The sequence below is a fragment of the Oryctolagus cuniculus genome, chromosome 12, assembly GCF_051225735.1.
Source record: "Oryctolagus cuniculus isolate XC-2025 breed Fujian yellow rabbit chromosome 12, ASM5122573v1, whole genome shotgun sequence".
In the NCBI taxonomy this organism is placed as follows: domain Eukaryota; kingdom Metazoa; phylum Chordata; class Mammalia; order Lagomorpha; family Leporidae; genus Oryctolagus; species Oryctolagus cuniculus.
In genome coordinates this window covers 80106565-80124403 of record NC_142878.1, presented here as the reverse complement: position 1 = coordinate 80124403, position 17839 = coordinate 80106565, and the positions used below count along the sequence as shown (strand labels likewise).

The window sequence follows — 17839 nt, the reverse complement described above, 5'->3', positions numbered from 1 at the left end:
CCGGCGCACCGCGCTGATCCGATGGCAGGAGCCAGGTACTTATCCTGGTCTCCCATGGGGTGCAGGGCCCAAGCACCTGGGCCATCCTCCACTGCACTCCCTGGCCACAGCAGAGAGCTGGCCTGGAAGAGGGGCAGCCGGGACAGAATCCGGCGCCCCGACCGGGACTAGAACCCGGTGTGCTGGTGCCGCAAGGCGGAGGATTAGCCTAGTGAGCTGCGATGCTGGCCGACAAGTTATCTTTTGACTCTAAGCATCTTTAAGATAGGATTCAGGTTTTATTCATATTTAAATTCTGTTTTCTAAAAAGTTTTTAGGGACCAGTGCTGTGGTGTAGCAAGTTAACGCCTTGGCCAGAAACGCTGGCATCCCATGTGGGCACTGGTTTGAGTCCTGGCTGCTCCACTTCAAATCCAGCTCTCTGCTATGGCCTGGCAAAGCAGTAGAAGATGGCCCAAGTTCTTGGGCCCCTGCACCCGAGTAGGAGATCCGGAAGAAACTCCTGGTTCCTGGCTTTGGATTGATGCAGCTCTGGCCACTGCAGCCAACTGGGGAGTGAACTATTGGATGGAAGACCTCTCTCTGCCTCTCCTCTCTCTGTGTAACTCTTTCAAATAAATAAATAAATAAATCTTTAAAAAAATAAAAAGTTTTTAAATTTATTTGAAAGGCAGAGTTACAAGAGGCAGAGGCAGAGAGAGAGAGAGGTCTTCCACACACTGAGTCACTCCCCAAATAGCTGCAACAGCCGAGCTGAGTGGATCTGAAGCCAGGAGCTTCTTCCAGGTCTCCTAGGTGGGTGCAGAGGCCCAAGGACTTGGGCCATCTTCTACTGCTTTCCCAGGCCATAGCAGAGAGCTGGATCAGAAGTGGAGCAGCCAGGACTCAAACCAGCACCCATATGGGATGCCAGCACTGCAGGTGGCAGCCTTGCCTGCTACATCACTGCACTGGCCCCTATATTTAAATTCTTAAGGAAGCCTAAATTCTTTATTCAAAGTAAGTTCTCAGTATTTTTTTTTTTTTTTTTTTTTGACAGGCAGAGTGGACAGTGAGAGAGACAGACAGAAAGGTCTTCTTTTCCATTGGTTCACCCTCCAATGGCCGCCGCACCGATCCGAAGCCAGGAGCCAGGTGCTTCTCCTGGTCTCCCATGGGGTGCAGGGCCCAAGTACTTGGGCCATCCTCCACTGCACTCCCTGGCCACAGCAGAGAGCTGGCCTGGAAGAGGGGCAACCGGGACAGAATCCGGTGCCCCGACCAGGACTAGAACCCCATGTGCCGGCACCGCAAGGCGGAGGATTAGCCTAGTGAGCTGCGGCGCCGGCCCTCAGTATGTATTTATTAATAGAAGGATTCATGCTTTCCTCAGTGGGAATCTACTATATGTAATCCACTCTACTAGCAAAGAGTTTCTAATTCTCAAATTGTGTATTTTGGAAATTTTAAATATCTTTGGTGATGTTGGAGAAGACTGTGATAACTTTTTACTTCAAATAATATTATATTTGATTGTTTAAAATTGTAGTAGGGTTTTTTAAAAATATTTTATTTATTTATTTGAGAAGCAGAGTTACAGAGAGAAAGGTCTTCCATCTGCTGGTTCACTCTCCAAATGGCTATACTGGCCAGAGCTAGGCCATTCTGAAGCCAGGAGTTTCTTTTGGGTCTCCCATGGAAGTGCAGGGGTCCAAGTACTTGGGCCATCTTCCACTGCTTTCCCAGTCCATAGCAGGTATCTGGACCGGAAGAGATGCAGCCTGGACTAGAACTGGCATGCATATTGGATGCTGGCACTGCAGGTGGAGGTTTTGCCTAAGCCACAGTGCCGGCCCCTGTACATCAACGTCAGAATAAATACTTTATGCCTAATTGTTTCAAATAAATATTTACTAATATATCTATTCAGGGGCTTACTGTCAATGTTATAAACTGTCCTGAATAGCATTCCCTAATATGATACTTAAATCACAGACAAATTATGACATCACAGTTCCTATTTTATATATTGTGGCTTTACCACTATTCTTCTCAGGAATACTGTAGAATACAGCAAATAATGGTTCTGAAATACGTCTGTCAAAACAATAAACTCTGGCCCAGTGACCAGAGCCTTAGGAAATTATGGATTACTGAAAATCAGATAAGAAATGGATCATTAAAAAAACAGGGAAGAGGCATTAAACATATTTAGTTTTATTTTCAGTTTCTCTTTGGTTCTACTTCCACAGGTAACTACATTTATTTATTTATTAAAAAAAAAAAATTCTAGCAGCTGGTGTTGTGCTGTAGTGGGTGATGCTGCCACTTGCAATGCCAACATCCCATATGGGTGCCAATTCCTGTCTCAAGTGCTCCACTTCTGATGAAGCTCCCTGCTAATGTGCCTGGGAAAGCAGCGGAGAATGGCCCAAGTGCTTGGGTCCCTGCACCCAAGCAGGAGATTCAAAAGAAGCTCTGGACTCATGGTTTTGGCATGGCTTAGAAGCAAACCAGTGGATGAAAGATCTCCATCTCGCCCCCTCACTCGGCAATTTTGCCTTTCAAATAAATAATAAATAAAATCTTTATAAAAAACAACTTACGTACTACATTTATAAAGGTTAGGATGTATTTACTTTATAGACATTTACTTTTAAGTCTAGTACAGGTTGGCAAATTGTAACTTGTTGATAAATCTGGTTCACCACCTATTTTAATAAATAAAGTTTTATTGGAATATAGCTTTGTCCATTCATTTATGTATCATTTGTGACTGTTTTCATGATACACTGGCCGAGCTGAGTAGTTGCAACAGAGACTGGCCCACAAAATCAAACACATTTACTATATATAGAAGTTTGCTGACCCTTGGTCTAACTTCAAGGAAGAGTAGAAATACAGACTGTCTCACAGAGATTTGTAGGTTCTAACAAACTTTGCAAAAATATTTAGAGGCAAATTATTTTTGAAAATTAATGTCTGCAAATTATATATATAGTGGGTTACATATTTTAAACTACAATTAATAAAAACACAAAAGCTGTGAGAATGGTCAATACTTTAATTTGTTTGAATCTAGTCAATGGATATAAACACAGGGAGAAACTAGAAATCATCCTGGAACTAGCAGTGTTTTTAAAATGCTTAAAACTTTTAAATATGAGGAGCAGGCAGGCACTTAGTCTAGTGGTTAAGATGCCTGCATCCCCCATCAGATTACTCAGTTTGATTCCTGGCTTTGCCTCCTGACTCCAGCTGGCTTCCTGCTAATGAAAACCTGGGGGAGGCAGTAATCATAGCTCAAGTAATTGGGTCCCAGCCATCAATATGGGAGACCTGGATTGTGTTCCGAGCTTCTGACCCCGCCATTGTGGGCTTCTGCGTAGTGAACCTAGTGAAAAGCAGATGGGAGTGCTTTTTCAAATACATAAATTAAACTTAATTTTTAAAAGTTTAATTATAAAAGTATCTATATGGCATAATCAGTCCCTAAAGTACAATATCATACTAGTCTAATGACTTATCAAAGCAAAATCACTACTGGTTAAACAAAGGGAGAACTAGTTACGGCAAATTTTATATCAGCGATACATATATTTACATTTAATTTATATTATATATATTGCATAAATTATATGTAAATATATCATTTCCCTAACTTAGCATGAAATCCAGAGCCTAACATCTCCAGAGATAAAAATGTGAATTTCTTGGGGCTGGCACCGAGGCATGGTGGGTAAAGCAGCCGCCTGCAGTGCTGTTCGAGTCCCGGCTGCTCCTCTTCCGATCCAGCTTTCTGCTATGGCCCGGCAAAGCAACAGAAGATGGCCTAAGTGCTTGGGCCCCTGTATCTACATGGGAGATTCAGGAGAACCTCCTGGCTTCTGACAGGCCCAGCTCTAGCTGTTGCAGCTATTTGGGGAGTGAACCAGTGCATGGAAGATCTCTCACTTTTCCTCTCTGTAACTCTGCCTTTTAAATAAATAAATTGATCTTTAAAAAAATGTGAATTTCTTAATCTTTTTTTTTTCTGACTAGTAAGAAATAAGTCTCAGTCATATTAGGTGAAACAGAAAGACTTCCTTTTCCTACTAATGTTGAAAATACCAACAGTGGCTGTAAACCCTAAAAGCATTTACAAAATTTGAACATACATTCTTTAAAAAATATCTAAGTTATACAAACACACACATACATATAACCTTACCCTACATGTGGTTTGTAAAATCTCAAAGATCTAAAATATTAGCAATCACAGAGTTCAGCTAACCTTGAAAACTACCTCTGAATGAAATTCAGCCATATTCTTTAAAAACAGAGAAGTCAGAAAGTAACAAGCGTCACTGTGGTTATACAGTCATATTAGTACAAACAACTGGATCCATGGAACTTGCTCAGTTTACTTATCCTTCCGCTTTTTAACATGAAATCAGATCAGAGCCATTACTGACTCCTCACAAAAATGAACATCTCAGAACTATGGACTAAAAGCCTGTTATTTACACTAACACAATTCTGACACTGTTCTGAACAGTGGTTACTATCAGCATAAACAGTGGCTATTTCTTCTTAATGCATGAAGAAAATTTCTCATTCAATGACCAAACTGATTATAAGTTAAGAATGGATTATAGTACCCTCTCCTTTATATATTAAACTGTTTTCTGCTAGTCTAACCTGTAAGGTCAGATAATGAATTGATCATTTTGGAAATTCTGTATCATGGAAGGCTTCTAATAGTGTCTGCTAATCTAACAGCCAGAAATAAGAAATTATTAAGTATGTACAATTGCTTTTTACCCTCTCATGCTTGTTTGCCAAAAGTTCTAAGCAAATGCCTATTCCAACTCATGTTTCAGAACTGGAAAAAATTCACTCGTAAAGGTCAGCTGAAGCTGGAACTGTATGTAAATACTATTTATCCCACAATCACTAGATTTCTTTGCTAGTCTTAAAGACCTGTGGTAATTGTCTATAAGCATTCTTTGCTATCTTGACTTCTTAAGACACTTGGCTTTCCACAGGATCCTGCTCCCTCTGAGAATATGCAGAAAATGCTGCTCATCTTGCTACTTTCATGGATAAACTGGACATTAATAATTTCTCTATGAGTCTAACCTCTGACCTTTCCCTTATTGGTTCAGTTATCCAGTTATTTTTTAAATCATAGTTTTCCAAATTACTCATTTCTACTAGGCCCAGCAAGTTCTATTTGTCATTTTTTTTTAAACATAAAAGTACCTCCACAGTTTAGAAACCCTCAGGATTTAACAGTCTTACAATTATTTAATGTTCGTATTCTATTTACTATGTACATGAAAATATTAGATTATTAGACATGGTCTAGTGGTCTTTGTGGTTTGGGGATACCTCAGGACATCTCCAATTATATCAAGTGGTGCTCCTAAATTTTCTAATTTAATACTGACACAAAATTCATGTTAATAATAATAAACACATTTTCAACAAAATAAAATCTCAAAAACTTGTAGAATAAAGAACACATTTGTAAACTACAATTGCCGATTCAAGGACCACAAAATTCTGTTCCTGTCTGTTTCAAAGTAAGAAAAAGTGAAATTTAATCTGTTTAGACTCATTTCAGAAACAATGAATTTTCTTCTTTGTGAGGGGCTGGGATGGAGAGAATGAGAAATTTTTTTTTCTTGATAAGATGGTAAAGTAGACTTTGAGAATTTATTTAAGAACTTAAACCAAGAGCTTTGTGGGAAGACATATATTTTAAAACAGAGGTAATTGTTATCATCAACTTATGTACAGGGACTGCACACTAGTTGTATCAAAAGCTAATAACATACCATTTTGATGCAGAGTTAAATTAAGGTTTGATGTTGAAAAGATGTTTTCAGAGGCCAACTTTGTGGCACAGTGGGTAAAGCCACTGCCTACAGTGGCGGCATTCCATATGGGTGCGGTTTCCAATCCAGCTCCCTGCTAATGTGCCTAGGAAAGAAGTAGAGATGGCCCAAGTATTTGGGCCTCTGCAACCAGGTGGGAAATCTAAACAGGCTTCTGGCTCTGGACTGGCTCAGCCTTGGTTGTTGTGGCCATTTGGGCAGTGAACCAATGAATGGAAGCGCATACTTGCTCTCGCTCTCTCTCTTTCTTCATCTGCCTCTCTGTAATTCTGCCTTTCAAATAAATAAAATTCATATTTTTTAATTTTTAAAAAAGTTGTTTTCAAATACTATTGAGCAGGGACACAACTTGAGGTATTGGGGTCTAGAAAGGCATTCTGGAATTTACCTCAATGTTTATTGTCTGAGAAAGACTTGTGGTAAAATCTTGTTTCTTATTTACTCTGGAATTTTTTTTTAAAGATTTATTTATTTATTTGAAAGTCGGAGTTACACAGAAACAGAAGGAGAGGAAAAGTATGACAGAGGTGTTCCATCAGCTGGTTCACTCCCCAAATGGCCATGATAGCCAGAGCTGAGCCAATCTGACGCCAGGAGCCAGGAGCTTCTGCCGGGTCTTCCATGTGGGTGCAGGGGCCCAAGGACTTGGGCCATCTTCTACTGCTTTCACAGGCCATAGCAGAGAGCTAGGTCGAAAGTGGAGCAGCCGGGACTTGAACTGATGCCCAAGTGGGATGCCGGTGCTTCAGGCGAGGGCATTAACCTGCTATGCCACAGCACTGGCCTCACTCTGGAATTTTGCATCTTCTGCAGTATATAAGAAAATTATCTACGTCTGAAAATACTAACATCAAGATAAGAAATAACGAATAAAGAACAAAGAAACCTCTCCACCCTACAAATGCTTCAGAAGGCCGAAAAAGTGTTCAATTAACGATATAAATAAATTGAAAAACAAGTATAGCCTCTTGAGAGATCAGAAAACAAAAAACAATGAGAAAGAATTCTATGTAGCAGAATTTGATTCATCACATTCTCCCTCCTTCTAAATCCCTTTTCTGCCAATGAATGATTTCTTTCCTTTTTTATTTTATTTGACAGGTAGAGCTACAGACAGTGAGAGAGAGAGAGAGACAGAGAGAAAGGTCTTCCTTCTGTTGGTTCATCCCTCAAATGGCCTCTACGGCCGGAGCTACGCTGATCTGAAGCCAGGAGCCAGGTGCTTCCTCCTGGTCTCCCATGGGGTACAGGGCCCAAGCACTTGGGCCATCCTCCACTGCCATCCTGGACCACAGCAGAGAGCTGGACTGGAAGAGGGGAAACTGGGACTAGAATCTGGCGCCCATATGGGATGCCAGCACCACAGGCAGAGGATTAACCAAGTGAGCCATGGTGCCGACCCCATCCAATGAATGATTTCTGAACATTGACAGCGGTTACAATTTGCCACACACACTATGTGAGGCACATATATTACATACATAACTGTAGGTATCATCATAATTTTATTCTTTTACTTTGATAGCCATCTTTTCCTTTGTTTCCAAAAATAGCTGGAGTACATAAAAACAATAAAGACTAGAGGTGGTGGTTGGAGAAGGAGAGGAGAGATTCAGGAACACTAAAAGGCAAGGAAGGCTTATTGCAATATCAAAGTATTACTCCTGGAACTAGAAGCTCCTAGGCAACCTTAACAACCACAAATGCTTTCTGTTATCTGTTGGCCACAATACTTGAGGTCCTTACCTGGGGTAGACTGCTATCACAGCTGATTCTTTGATCATATCTGTACTGATCTTACAGGATCCTTAGTCCTCTGGGGTGGGAGAGTGGGTCCATAGGAAACCACAAGGATTTTGCATCTGGTATAGACTGAACATGTTTGTTTATTCACACCCCCTTGCCTTTTACCCATCTGGCCCATTCTCCCCATCTCTAAGTGATAATTGCTGCTCATCTTTCTCCACACAGCCTAAATGTCAAGTCCTCCTGAGGCTATGAGTACTCTGTAAGGAAGGGTTAGTTCTACCTATTCTGGGTTACCACAGCACATGGTGTACCCTTTCATGTCCCTTTTTGCAATATATAATTAATTTGGTGAATACCTGTTTCTTATACTAGATGGAATTCTCTGAGTCAGTGATGATATATGCTTGAATTCTAGATGTTCAAGCATCATTCCACTGTTGCTGCTACAAAGCCTACTTTGTATAGTACTCCAATCTGTCTAGGAAAGAAAAGTGGAAAATCTCATCTATTTGAAAACATCAGTCTTCATTTGGAGGAAGAAATATACACACTGTGCCTTTGTTTATGTATTAAGTGTATCTTTTTTTTTTTAATTTTATTTTTAAAGTAACGAGGTCTCACTATGTGGTTCAGGTTGAAGAGCAGTGGTCATTCACAGGTGAAGTCTCACTATCCATTTGCACAAGTGTTTTGACCTGCTTCATTTCTGACCTGGACCACTTTCCCCTTCCTTAGACAAACTGGTGATCTCCTGTTCTTGGGAGGTCATCATACTGATGTTGAACTTAGTATGGAAACTTGATGGGCATAGCACACTCACTTCAGACCTCATGAGCTCAAGAGGTTCTCTTCCTCAGTCACTGAGCCCCTTCCCACCGCCACTACTACCCTGGAAGCTGGGATGACAAACATGTATTATGGTGTCCAGCAAGCATCCCAGTTTTAAAACTCCAACTTCAGATCTTCCATTCCAAATTTCCTAATATCTGACTACTCCAAGGTTATGCAGCCCATCAGTCATCAAGCTAGGCAGATTTGGGTAGACCAATCACTCCCTTAGTCTCCCTGGATGTACTGTTCTAAGATATTCAACATACCCTCCCCACTGGACCTTCATCTACAAACAGAAGTCACATTTTGGAAGGCAGCTATGCTCACCACTATACTACCATCGCAGAAATCACATTCTGAAAAGCCCTCATACATCATGGCCCACAAAAAAAAAAATCATAAAAGGCCTCTAATCAATGCTCTACGGTCAAATTACACAGATTGTCAGTGCTTTGCACTTTAAGTTATCCTGCCTATTGCTTTTGTAGCAGTACTTACAGTAGGATACTAATCTTCCACTCTCCTTAGTAAAGGCAACGTAATTTACAGATGTTAAAGGTAGCAACAAACTTGAAATCTGAATGCTATTTTCATTTCTATATCCATTTTTTACAATTCATAATGCAAAGTTTATACATATCTTTAATTAGATCATTCAAATAGAACACCAAGACTAAATTGTCATTTGTTTTTGATACTGAAAAAGTGAATAGCCTATATATATGTTCTCAGAAGTTATTTTACTATTACTTGCTAAAGTGTCTGTTTTTAAAGTTTTAAAACATTTCCTCTTTTAAAAACCCAAGATGTCAACATAGCACTTAATATAAAATATACTTAAAGTTCATTAAAACATTTTTATTATTTATATATCCTCATAAGATTCAATGTGTACTAAGGGAGCTAGTCAAATACAACACGAATGTAAGCTTGGCTTGCAAAATTTCTTCATGGTTCTTAAAGAAATCAGTTTCATCAGGATTCAGTGGCATTTTCTCTTCCAGACTCCGGAGACAATATAGTGAACTACCTTCAAATAGTGAATGCTGTTATGATTGAGGATTACGGAATGCTGACGACCCCACTGTCTATCCTCCTTCCAGGATGTTCTGCCCAATTGTCCTTCATTTTTAAAAATGAAAGAACTATGAAATACTGAAAATATATTGTTCATTAAAATTAACGTCAGGTTCAGAAGAAAAAAGATGAATTTTTCATTTATTAATCTGACTTTTTAAAAACATGTAGTTCTACTAAATATTAATATGTAATTTAACTTTTATTAATCTCATGGAATTATAGTAATAAATTATACAAAACTGTGCTGTTAACGTTTTACCAGTTCTGTCAGTTTTAATATGATTTCTGTTAACTTAACAGAAATCATCTGTTATACTGTTGAACCACCTACCTCTGCATAGCACAGAACTGTTAAAATGTAAATTGCCCAACTATTTTTAGAAACTGCTGAAAAAAAATTCCTGTCTTTGGGAATAATGATTTGAGGCATTGTGTTCATTTTGTTTATCAAGCAGCTATTCAGCCTCTAGTGGGCCCAAGTGCTTATGCAAGCAAAAGCTTTTAAGAATGCCTGCAGCTGCAATCCAACCTTCCAGGTAAGCTGCAGGTTCAGAGCACAGCTGCCCTAGGCTGCATAAAACTCAGATCCATCTGGAACTGAGTTTCAATGAGGATTTCAAATTTGACTTTTCATGTATCACAAGGAAGAGAAGGCGGGGGAAGAACACAGGAAAGAAGGCAGGCAAACAACCAAAAAGATGGTATCTCCAGTTTAGCCTTAATAAAAAAATAAAAAGCCAAGCCTATGCTGCTCCTTCTAGATTACTACTTGCCAAGCTGGATATTCCATTCAGTCTATACTTCGATGAGCTGTGACTCATCCGGCAGCACCTGCGCCCATGTGTTAAGTACTGCCAAATAAAAGCCCAACATCCATTTACACAACAAAGAGATGTACCCCACAAGGCAAGGGGCCTCAATCTAACGGCCTTACTCCCCATTTGTTCTAAGCAAAGGGAGAGGGGGAAAAAACCTTCCTTGCTTACACCAGGGATTTTTAAATTGGTGGATTTTTGATGTAGGTTCATTTACAAATACTTTTACTCCTCTAAAGAATAAAGTATATTTAATAGCACAAACACCCCCACAGTATAGATTATCATGACCATAAATGATTGTTCCACCAAACCTTTCCAACATCCTTCATCAAAGCCTTTTATTCTCAGAGGATACATTTTTGAGCAAAGAGGGATCAACAAACTAGTTGCTTGAAAGCTTTCCTGATGCTAGGCTGAAGTTAGGAAGGGCTTAATGAAGGCTTTAAAATCCACAAGGGCTACACAATGAACATCTGACTTGGTGATTTATGCATATTAATAACCTCAGTCCTACTGAGGCAAGCTGAGACGAACATGTCCTCCGAATCTTAATGTCTTTAGCTCCATTGGGATTATTACAAATGTAAATTTCTAAGATCCTCAGCTATTAATCTCTGTCTGTCCTCCTGTTCAGCAACATAATGACTAATTAAACATCAAAAGACCTGTACAGGAGATCTTCTTTGACAGCTACCGGCCTAGTCCTCTTCCCAAGAGAGGAATTCAAATGACAGGAACATGGAGTAAGAGCATATGAATAAGCCACAAATCATTGTGGAGAAATCTGAAAACCTAACATTAAATGTGGATTTATTTCAATCAATGATTTCATTAAGCAGTGAACAGTTACTATGTAAAGTATGTTCATTGGCACAAACTGAATATACCAGCAAGCAAAAACTGAGCACTTGAAATAAACTGGTTTACCCTCAAGTCAAAAAAATGGGTACTTACAGAAGAAGGCAAACCAGGAGGCACCTTTCTGACTTTCTTTGCTTGCAAAGGATCTGTACATGAAAAACATATATTTCATCAGCATAATACATTAGATAAAAGCCAGACTTGAAATGACTAGGATGTATCTTTTCCCCCAATGCCCTTTTTGTTTTCCAATATTTCAAAAGTAGTCAGGGAATATAGGAATGGAGGTCTCATTCCATTTAACTGGTTCCAGTGCAAAATAAGTTCTCTTAATAAAAGTGATACATTCTGAAACATATTTGCCATAAATTTGGGAAGATAACAGCAAACAAAGCAAAACAAGACAGAAATAAACCAATCAAGCACATATAAGGGAAGGCAATTACCGTTCAGAAATTTAAGTGCTTAGTGCTACCCTAGACACATTCTACCATTTCTCATTTGCAGAGAATCACTTGTGCAACAGGTCAGGTTAATATGACTGCTTAACAAAGACATAAATTTAGTATTCATATTATACTGAGAATTTAATTTAAATGCATATTTTAAAAAATTAAAAGTCAATGCTATGCTACAGGATGGGCAATTATCAGTGGTTAAGATACTGCTTGGAATGTCCATACTCCATACCAGAGTGCCTGGGTTTGAATCAAGGCTGTGCTTCAGTCTAGATACCTGATGTGCAGCTTGGGAGGCAGGAAATGAAGTCTCAAGTATTTGTGTCCCTGCTACTTATATGGGAGACCTGAATTGAGTTCCCAGCTCCTGGATTCAGCCAGAACCAGCTTGAGCTGTTAATGGCATTTGGGGAGTGAACCAGAAGACAGAAGATCTCTCTTTATCTCTGTCTTTCCCCCTTTCAAATAGAATGAAAATAAATTACTAAAACTTTTAAGAATTGTTATATCACAATTTACTATGTTAAAAACTTGAAATAAAAATTAAAGAAGGAAAAATTAAGGCTATACTAATGTCAAAATAGGTGACATAAGTGGGCATCAACTTATACAATGTTAAGAACATTTACTTTAATAATGTGTGGTTAAAACTGCAACTTCAGTACCACTTATTATATAATTTGCCCTTGAATGTTTGTAATTATTCCAAGGAAACAACTAGAGAAAAGTATATTTCTAAGATATAATGTATTAATATAAATAAAAATATGAGTATTTTCATAACCAGTATTACTCAGTATTTTAATTTCACTTATCTGTGAAACTTAAAACTTGTCTATATTATTTACTGTAAAATTAAATGATAAGCATAGCTTCCTAATCTTAATATAAAGAACAGATGAAATTCAGGATTTTCAAGGGTGAGGATGCTGTTTGCAACCCATATCAGAGTGCCTGGATTCAAATCCTAGTTCCATTATGCCATTATGATCCCAACTTCCTGCTAAGGCACACCCTGGGAGGCAGCAGGTAATGGCTCAAGTACTTGGGTTCTTGCCACTTACGTAATAACTAGATTAAGTTCTGGACTCCTGGCTTTGACCTGGCCAAGCCTTGGCTATTGTGGGTATTTGGGGAGAGAATGGGAGAAATCTCTGTCTCTGTCTGCCTTTCATAAAAAACATACAGAATTTTCAGAGAGGTTCACTATCAGGAAAGGAGAACACATGGGAAGGCTGATGTAAAACTGTAAAAATGAGAATTAAGCAAGCACAGTACTTTGCTAAGCCATAAATGATACCACTTGGCAAAACATTCAGTTTTAGAAAGAATGAAATTCATTTAAATTCTCTACAGTGAATAAACCAGGAGACTGCAAAGCTAAAAAAGCAACTTTAAAAGTAACATGTGGAAAACTTTATTTGATAAAAAGGGGAAAAAGCATTCATTAGCAGCTATATCCCTACCCCAAGAGGCATCCTGTATTTCCTTAAAACAGACGTACCAAAGATAAACGACATCTGGCAAACTCTATATTTGTAGAACTTAAATGCAAATCCTTTGTGAGGCTGTTCTAGAGCCCAACTCCTCTCTCAATTGATAAAGCACTGCCCGAGAAAAAGCCACACTGCATCTATCAAGACAGTCAACTCAATTGCTCCTGTTAGTCTGATGACTATAGCTCTATTTTGAGGTCAATACTGGTAGGAGATGTTGTTACTTAGCTTCTATTCAGTTACTACCAGTTTCTCCCTGCCACGAGAACTGAAAAAAAATTTTTTAATATCGTCATTAGCTAACACTATATAATTACCCACAAATGTTTGAATTAAAATCAGAAGCCTAGTTCAGTTTCAGGAATGTGCAAATTGTAACAGTTAAGAGAATAAGATGGCTGGATTCAAATTTCAGCTCCATCACACAGTAGCTGTGTGAGCTGCAGCAAATTACTTAACCACTCTGAGCTTTCATCACCTCATATGTAAAAAAGGGTAACACCTCTTTTTGTATTTCATGTATTAAGTTATAAGCGCTTAGTAGAGCATGATGCGTAATAAATTTTGGCCATTATTCTTAGGTTTATATAAAAATGTGAGGCAAAATTATCATTAGTTTTGGATAATTAGATACTGTGTGCAGAACGTTGATTTTCTAAAGGGTTCAAATAGTTTGGGAAGATGGTAGGGATGGTGTAATAAGATTTTTTAAAAAAAGATTTATTTATTTGAAAAGCAGAGTTACAGAGACACACACACAGAGAGAGAGAGAGAGAGAGAGAGAAGAGAGAGGGAAAGAGGGAGAGAGGGGGAGAGGGGGAGAGGGGGAGGGGGGAGAGGGGAGAGGAGCAAGAGAAAGAGAAAGAGAAAGAGAAAGAGAAAGAGAAAGAGAAAGAGAAAGAGAAAGAGAAAGAGAAAGAGAAAGAAAGAGAAAGATCGAGATCTTTCATCTGCTGGTTCACTTCCCAAATGGCTGCAATGACCAGAGCTGGCCCAGACTGAAGGAACCAGGAAACAGGAGCTTCTTCCGGTCTCCCCTGTGGGTTCAGAGGCCTAAGGACTTGGGCCATCTTCCTCTGCTTTCCCAGGCGCATCAGCAAGGATATGGATCGGAAGTGGCAGGGACGTGAACCGGTTCCCATATGGGATGCTGGCACTGCAGGTGGCAGCTTAACTTACTATGCCACGGCACTGGACCCTGGTGTATATGATTTTTAAAGTCTTTTTAACTTACAAGAAGTGAAAGAAAGAATGGCTAAGATTGAGAATTAATGATGAGAAATACAATACTAATCCAATAAATGATTTTAACACAAGGGATGGGTGTCCTCTTTGAACATCACGAGAATCACCCCATATCCCCACTTCTCTTGGTCTTGGTTCCTTCTTGGTAACTGAGGTTAACATGGCAACCTTTGCAACATAACTAGCAAAGAGGAGACAAGAGTATCAAAGTAATGAAAATTAAAATGAAAATGAAGGACATTTAAGTTTTAATTTAAAGAAAATCTGAAATTTAAATCTGGATTTTATGAAATCTAGCCCCCCTGTTTCCTAGGTACTTTAGTAGCTAATATTTGCCTTTGAAATTTTAGAAATGGTATATTGGTTTGTAACAGTGCTGTTTGTCACAGAATGTGCTCAAACAGCATACTAACAAGATATTTTTCCAGAGTGACACCGCCATATTTAGAGCCAAATGAATGTCCCTATCTTCTTTGGCTCATTGGGCAGGAAACAAGAACAGAAATGGAGAAGTGTTTTTTACAATTTATCACTTCTTTAATAAGGAAAAGTGCACTGGTCTAAATCATCATGGTTGCTTTAACAGTACACATGCTCTATCTTCCGCAACACTGACAAGTGGGTACAGTCATTCAGAGTTCTCTCTGCTGAATATGACGATCCCTCACTGTGCTCTTTGATGCATATCTCAGGCACATCCTAGACCCAATGGCTAGGAGTACTTCACCAAGAGGTAGGTTTAACAGAACACAGACATATCGGGGGCAGTCCGCAAACATGTGTGCAATGAATAACTGAGACACACTTTCTGGTGGACTATGTTTATTTTATAAGCTGGTCTACATCTAACGTAAAGAAGCTTTGCAATTTTTATTTTCTTGAATAAAGGATCTTTAGTAGGAATCACAAAAAATTCTGCCACTTAAACATAGATCGGATAAGGCATCAGAAGACACCTGAAGCTTGTTCAAAGTGGCAACACAAAAACTAGCCTGGTTAGGTCACGTATAAGACAATAAGACATAAAAGAGGGAAACTTAAAAAAAAAGAAGGTTAAATGATTATTATATACAGGGTTTCCTTTGGAGGTGATGCTTTGGAGCACAATATGGGTGACAGCTGCAAAACAATGTAGATGTTCTTTATGCCACTGATTTTACATTTTCATATGTGTTAAATATATTTTAATTTTACCTCAATTTTTAACAAGTAGAAAAGCAGAAGTAATTAAAACATTGAACATGGGGGGCCAGTGCTGTGGTGCAGCAGGTTAAAGCCCTGGCCTGAAGTGCCGGCATCCCATATGGGCGCCAGTTCTAGTCTCGGCTGCTCTTCTTCCAATCTAGCTCTCTGCTATGGCCTGGGGAAGCAGTAGAAGATGGCCAAGTGCTTGGGCCCCTGCACCCACGTGGGAGACCCGGAAGAACCTCCTGCCTCCTGGCTTCGGATTGGCGCAGCTCTGGCCGTTGTGGCCATCTGGGGAGTGAACCAGTGGATGGAAGACCTCTCTCTCTCTCTGCCTCTCCTCTCTCTGTGTAACTCTGACTTTCAGATAAATAAATAAATCTTTAAAAAAAAACATTGAAAATGGAATCAGAAAAATGTTAAATTTTACTCTGGGCAAGCCACCTGGTAGCTCTATGAATGTGTCCATTTTTGAGCCTTAGTTTTTATATTAAATCTAAGATTATATCTACTGAGTAGTAGGATACTGAACTGATTAGATGAGAATGTATATAAAAGCACTTTGTAAACTGCTTAATCCGAGTTAAAAGAAGGTGCTAATATTAGATCATGGAGTTTTAATTATGAGAAGAAAAATGAGTCTCTTTCACTAATTTCTCTTTTTGGAGTATCAAACAAGAATAATAAATTGGTTGTTTGAAGCTTTTCAAACATATGGCTTAGAAACTGAACAGCTACCTAAAATTACCCTGGCCAAAACTTTAACAAAAGTTATGATAACTCATAAAAGTTCGATTTTTTTAATTTTAACTTTTTAAAGATTTATTTATTATTTATTTGAGAGGCAGAGTTATATACAGAGAGGGAGAGACAGAGTTCTTCCATCTGCTGGTTCACTTCCAAAATGGCTGCAATGGCCAGAGCTAGGCCGATCCGAAGCCACGAGCCAGGAGCTTCTTCAGGGGCTTCGTTAGGGTCTCCAAAGCAGGTGAAGGGGCCCAAGCTTTTGGGCCATCTTCCACTGCTTTCCCAGGCCATTAGCAGGGAGCTGGTATCAGAAGTGGAGCAGCCAGGACTTGAACTGGCACCCATATGGGATGCTGGTGCCACAGGCAGAGACTTAAACCTACTATGCCACAGCACTAGCCCCTGAAGTTAGAATTTTTATAATTTCATTTATAAATATCTAATGGATACAAATTTAGTATCCTTATCCGAAATGCCTGAGACCAGAATAATTTCAGAATTTGCATTTTTGATTTTGTATGATACATACATTTTATATGATATATTTTTACTTATAAAGAAGTACAGGTTTTTTATTTATTTATTTGTTTATTTATTTATTGACAGGCAGAGTTAGTGAGAGAGAGAGAGACAGAGAGAAAGGTCTTCCTTCCATTGGTTCACCGCCCAAATGGCTGCTATGGCCAGTGCTCTGCGCCGATCCGAAGCCAGGAACCAGGTGCTTAGTCTTGGTCTCCTATGCAGGTGCAGGGCCCAAGGACTTGGGCCATACTCCACTGCCTTCCTGGGCCACAGCAGAGAGCTGGACTGGAAGAGGAGGAACTGGGACAGAATCTGGTGCCCCAACCGGGACTACAACTAGGGGTGCCGGCGCTGCAGGCAGAGGATTAGCCTAGTGAGCCACAGCGCCGGCCTGATTTCTTTTATTTTTAAAGAAAAGATACATTTATTTTGAAAGACTGAGAGAGAGAGAGAGAGAGAATCTTTCATTTGCTGGTTTACTCCCCAGGGGGCCACAATGGTGAGTGTTGGACCAGGCTGAAGCCAGGAGCTCCCATGTGGGTGGCAGGGGCCCAAGCACTTGGGCCATATTCTGCTGCTTTTCCCAGGCCAGCAGCAGGGAGATGGATCAGAAGTGGAGCAGCTGAGACAGGAATTGGCACCCATATGGGATGTGGGCATCTCAAGTGACAGCTTCATCTGCTACATCACAATGCCGGCCCCATATAATGAGATATCTTGGGGATGGAACTCAAGATTAAACATGAAACTTACTTATGTTTCACATATGTCTTAAACACATAGCTTGAAGGTAATTTTATACAATATTTTTATTGAGGCTTTGCTTTGACTGACCTGTCACACATGGAGTCAGGTGTGGAATTTTCCACTTGTGGCATCATGTTAGCACTCAGAAAACTTCAAAATCTGGGCCATTTAAGATTTCAGATTAGGGAAGTTCAACTTGCAATATTATTTTTATGCAAGTAAGTCCTGATATCAATATG

General features: G+C 39.4%; 1 protein-coding gene and 1 pseudogene across 26 annotated transcripts in view; both read right to left on the bottom strand.

Annotated features, from left to right (window-relative positions):
- TCF12 (transcription factor 12) overlaps nt 1-17839 on the bottom strand; it is a 402091-nt gene that overhangs the window by 83455 nt on the left and 300797 nt on the right. For all 26 annotated transcript variants that reach the window (XM_051821977.3, XM_051821978.3, XM_051821979.3 and 23 more), the window contains one exon: nt 11294-11346. In XM_051821977.3, the coding sequence (XP_051677937.2) occupies nt 11294-11346 (53 nt within the window). The remainder of the gene's footprint in view (nt 1-11293; nt 11347-17839) is intronic.
- Nucleotides 8223-8460, bottom strand: LOC149123115 (signal recognition particle RNA; annotated as a pseudogene).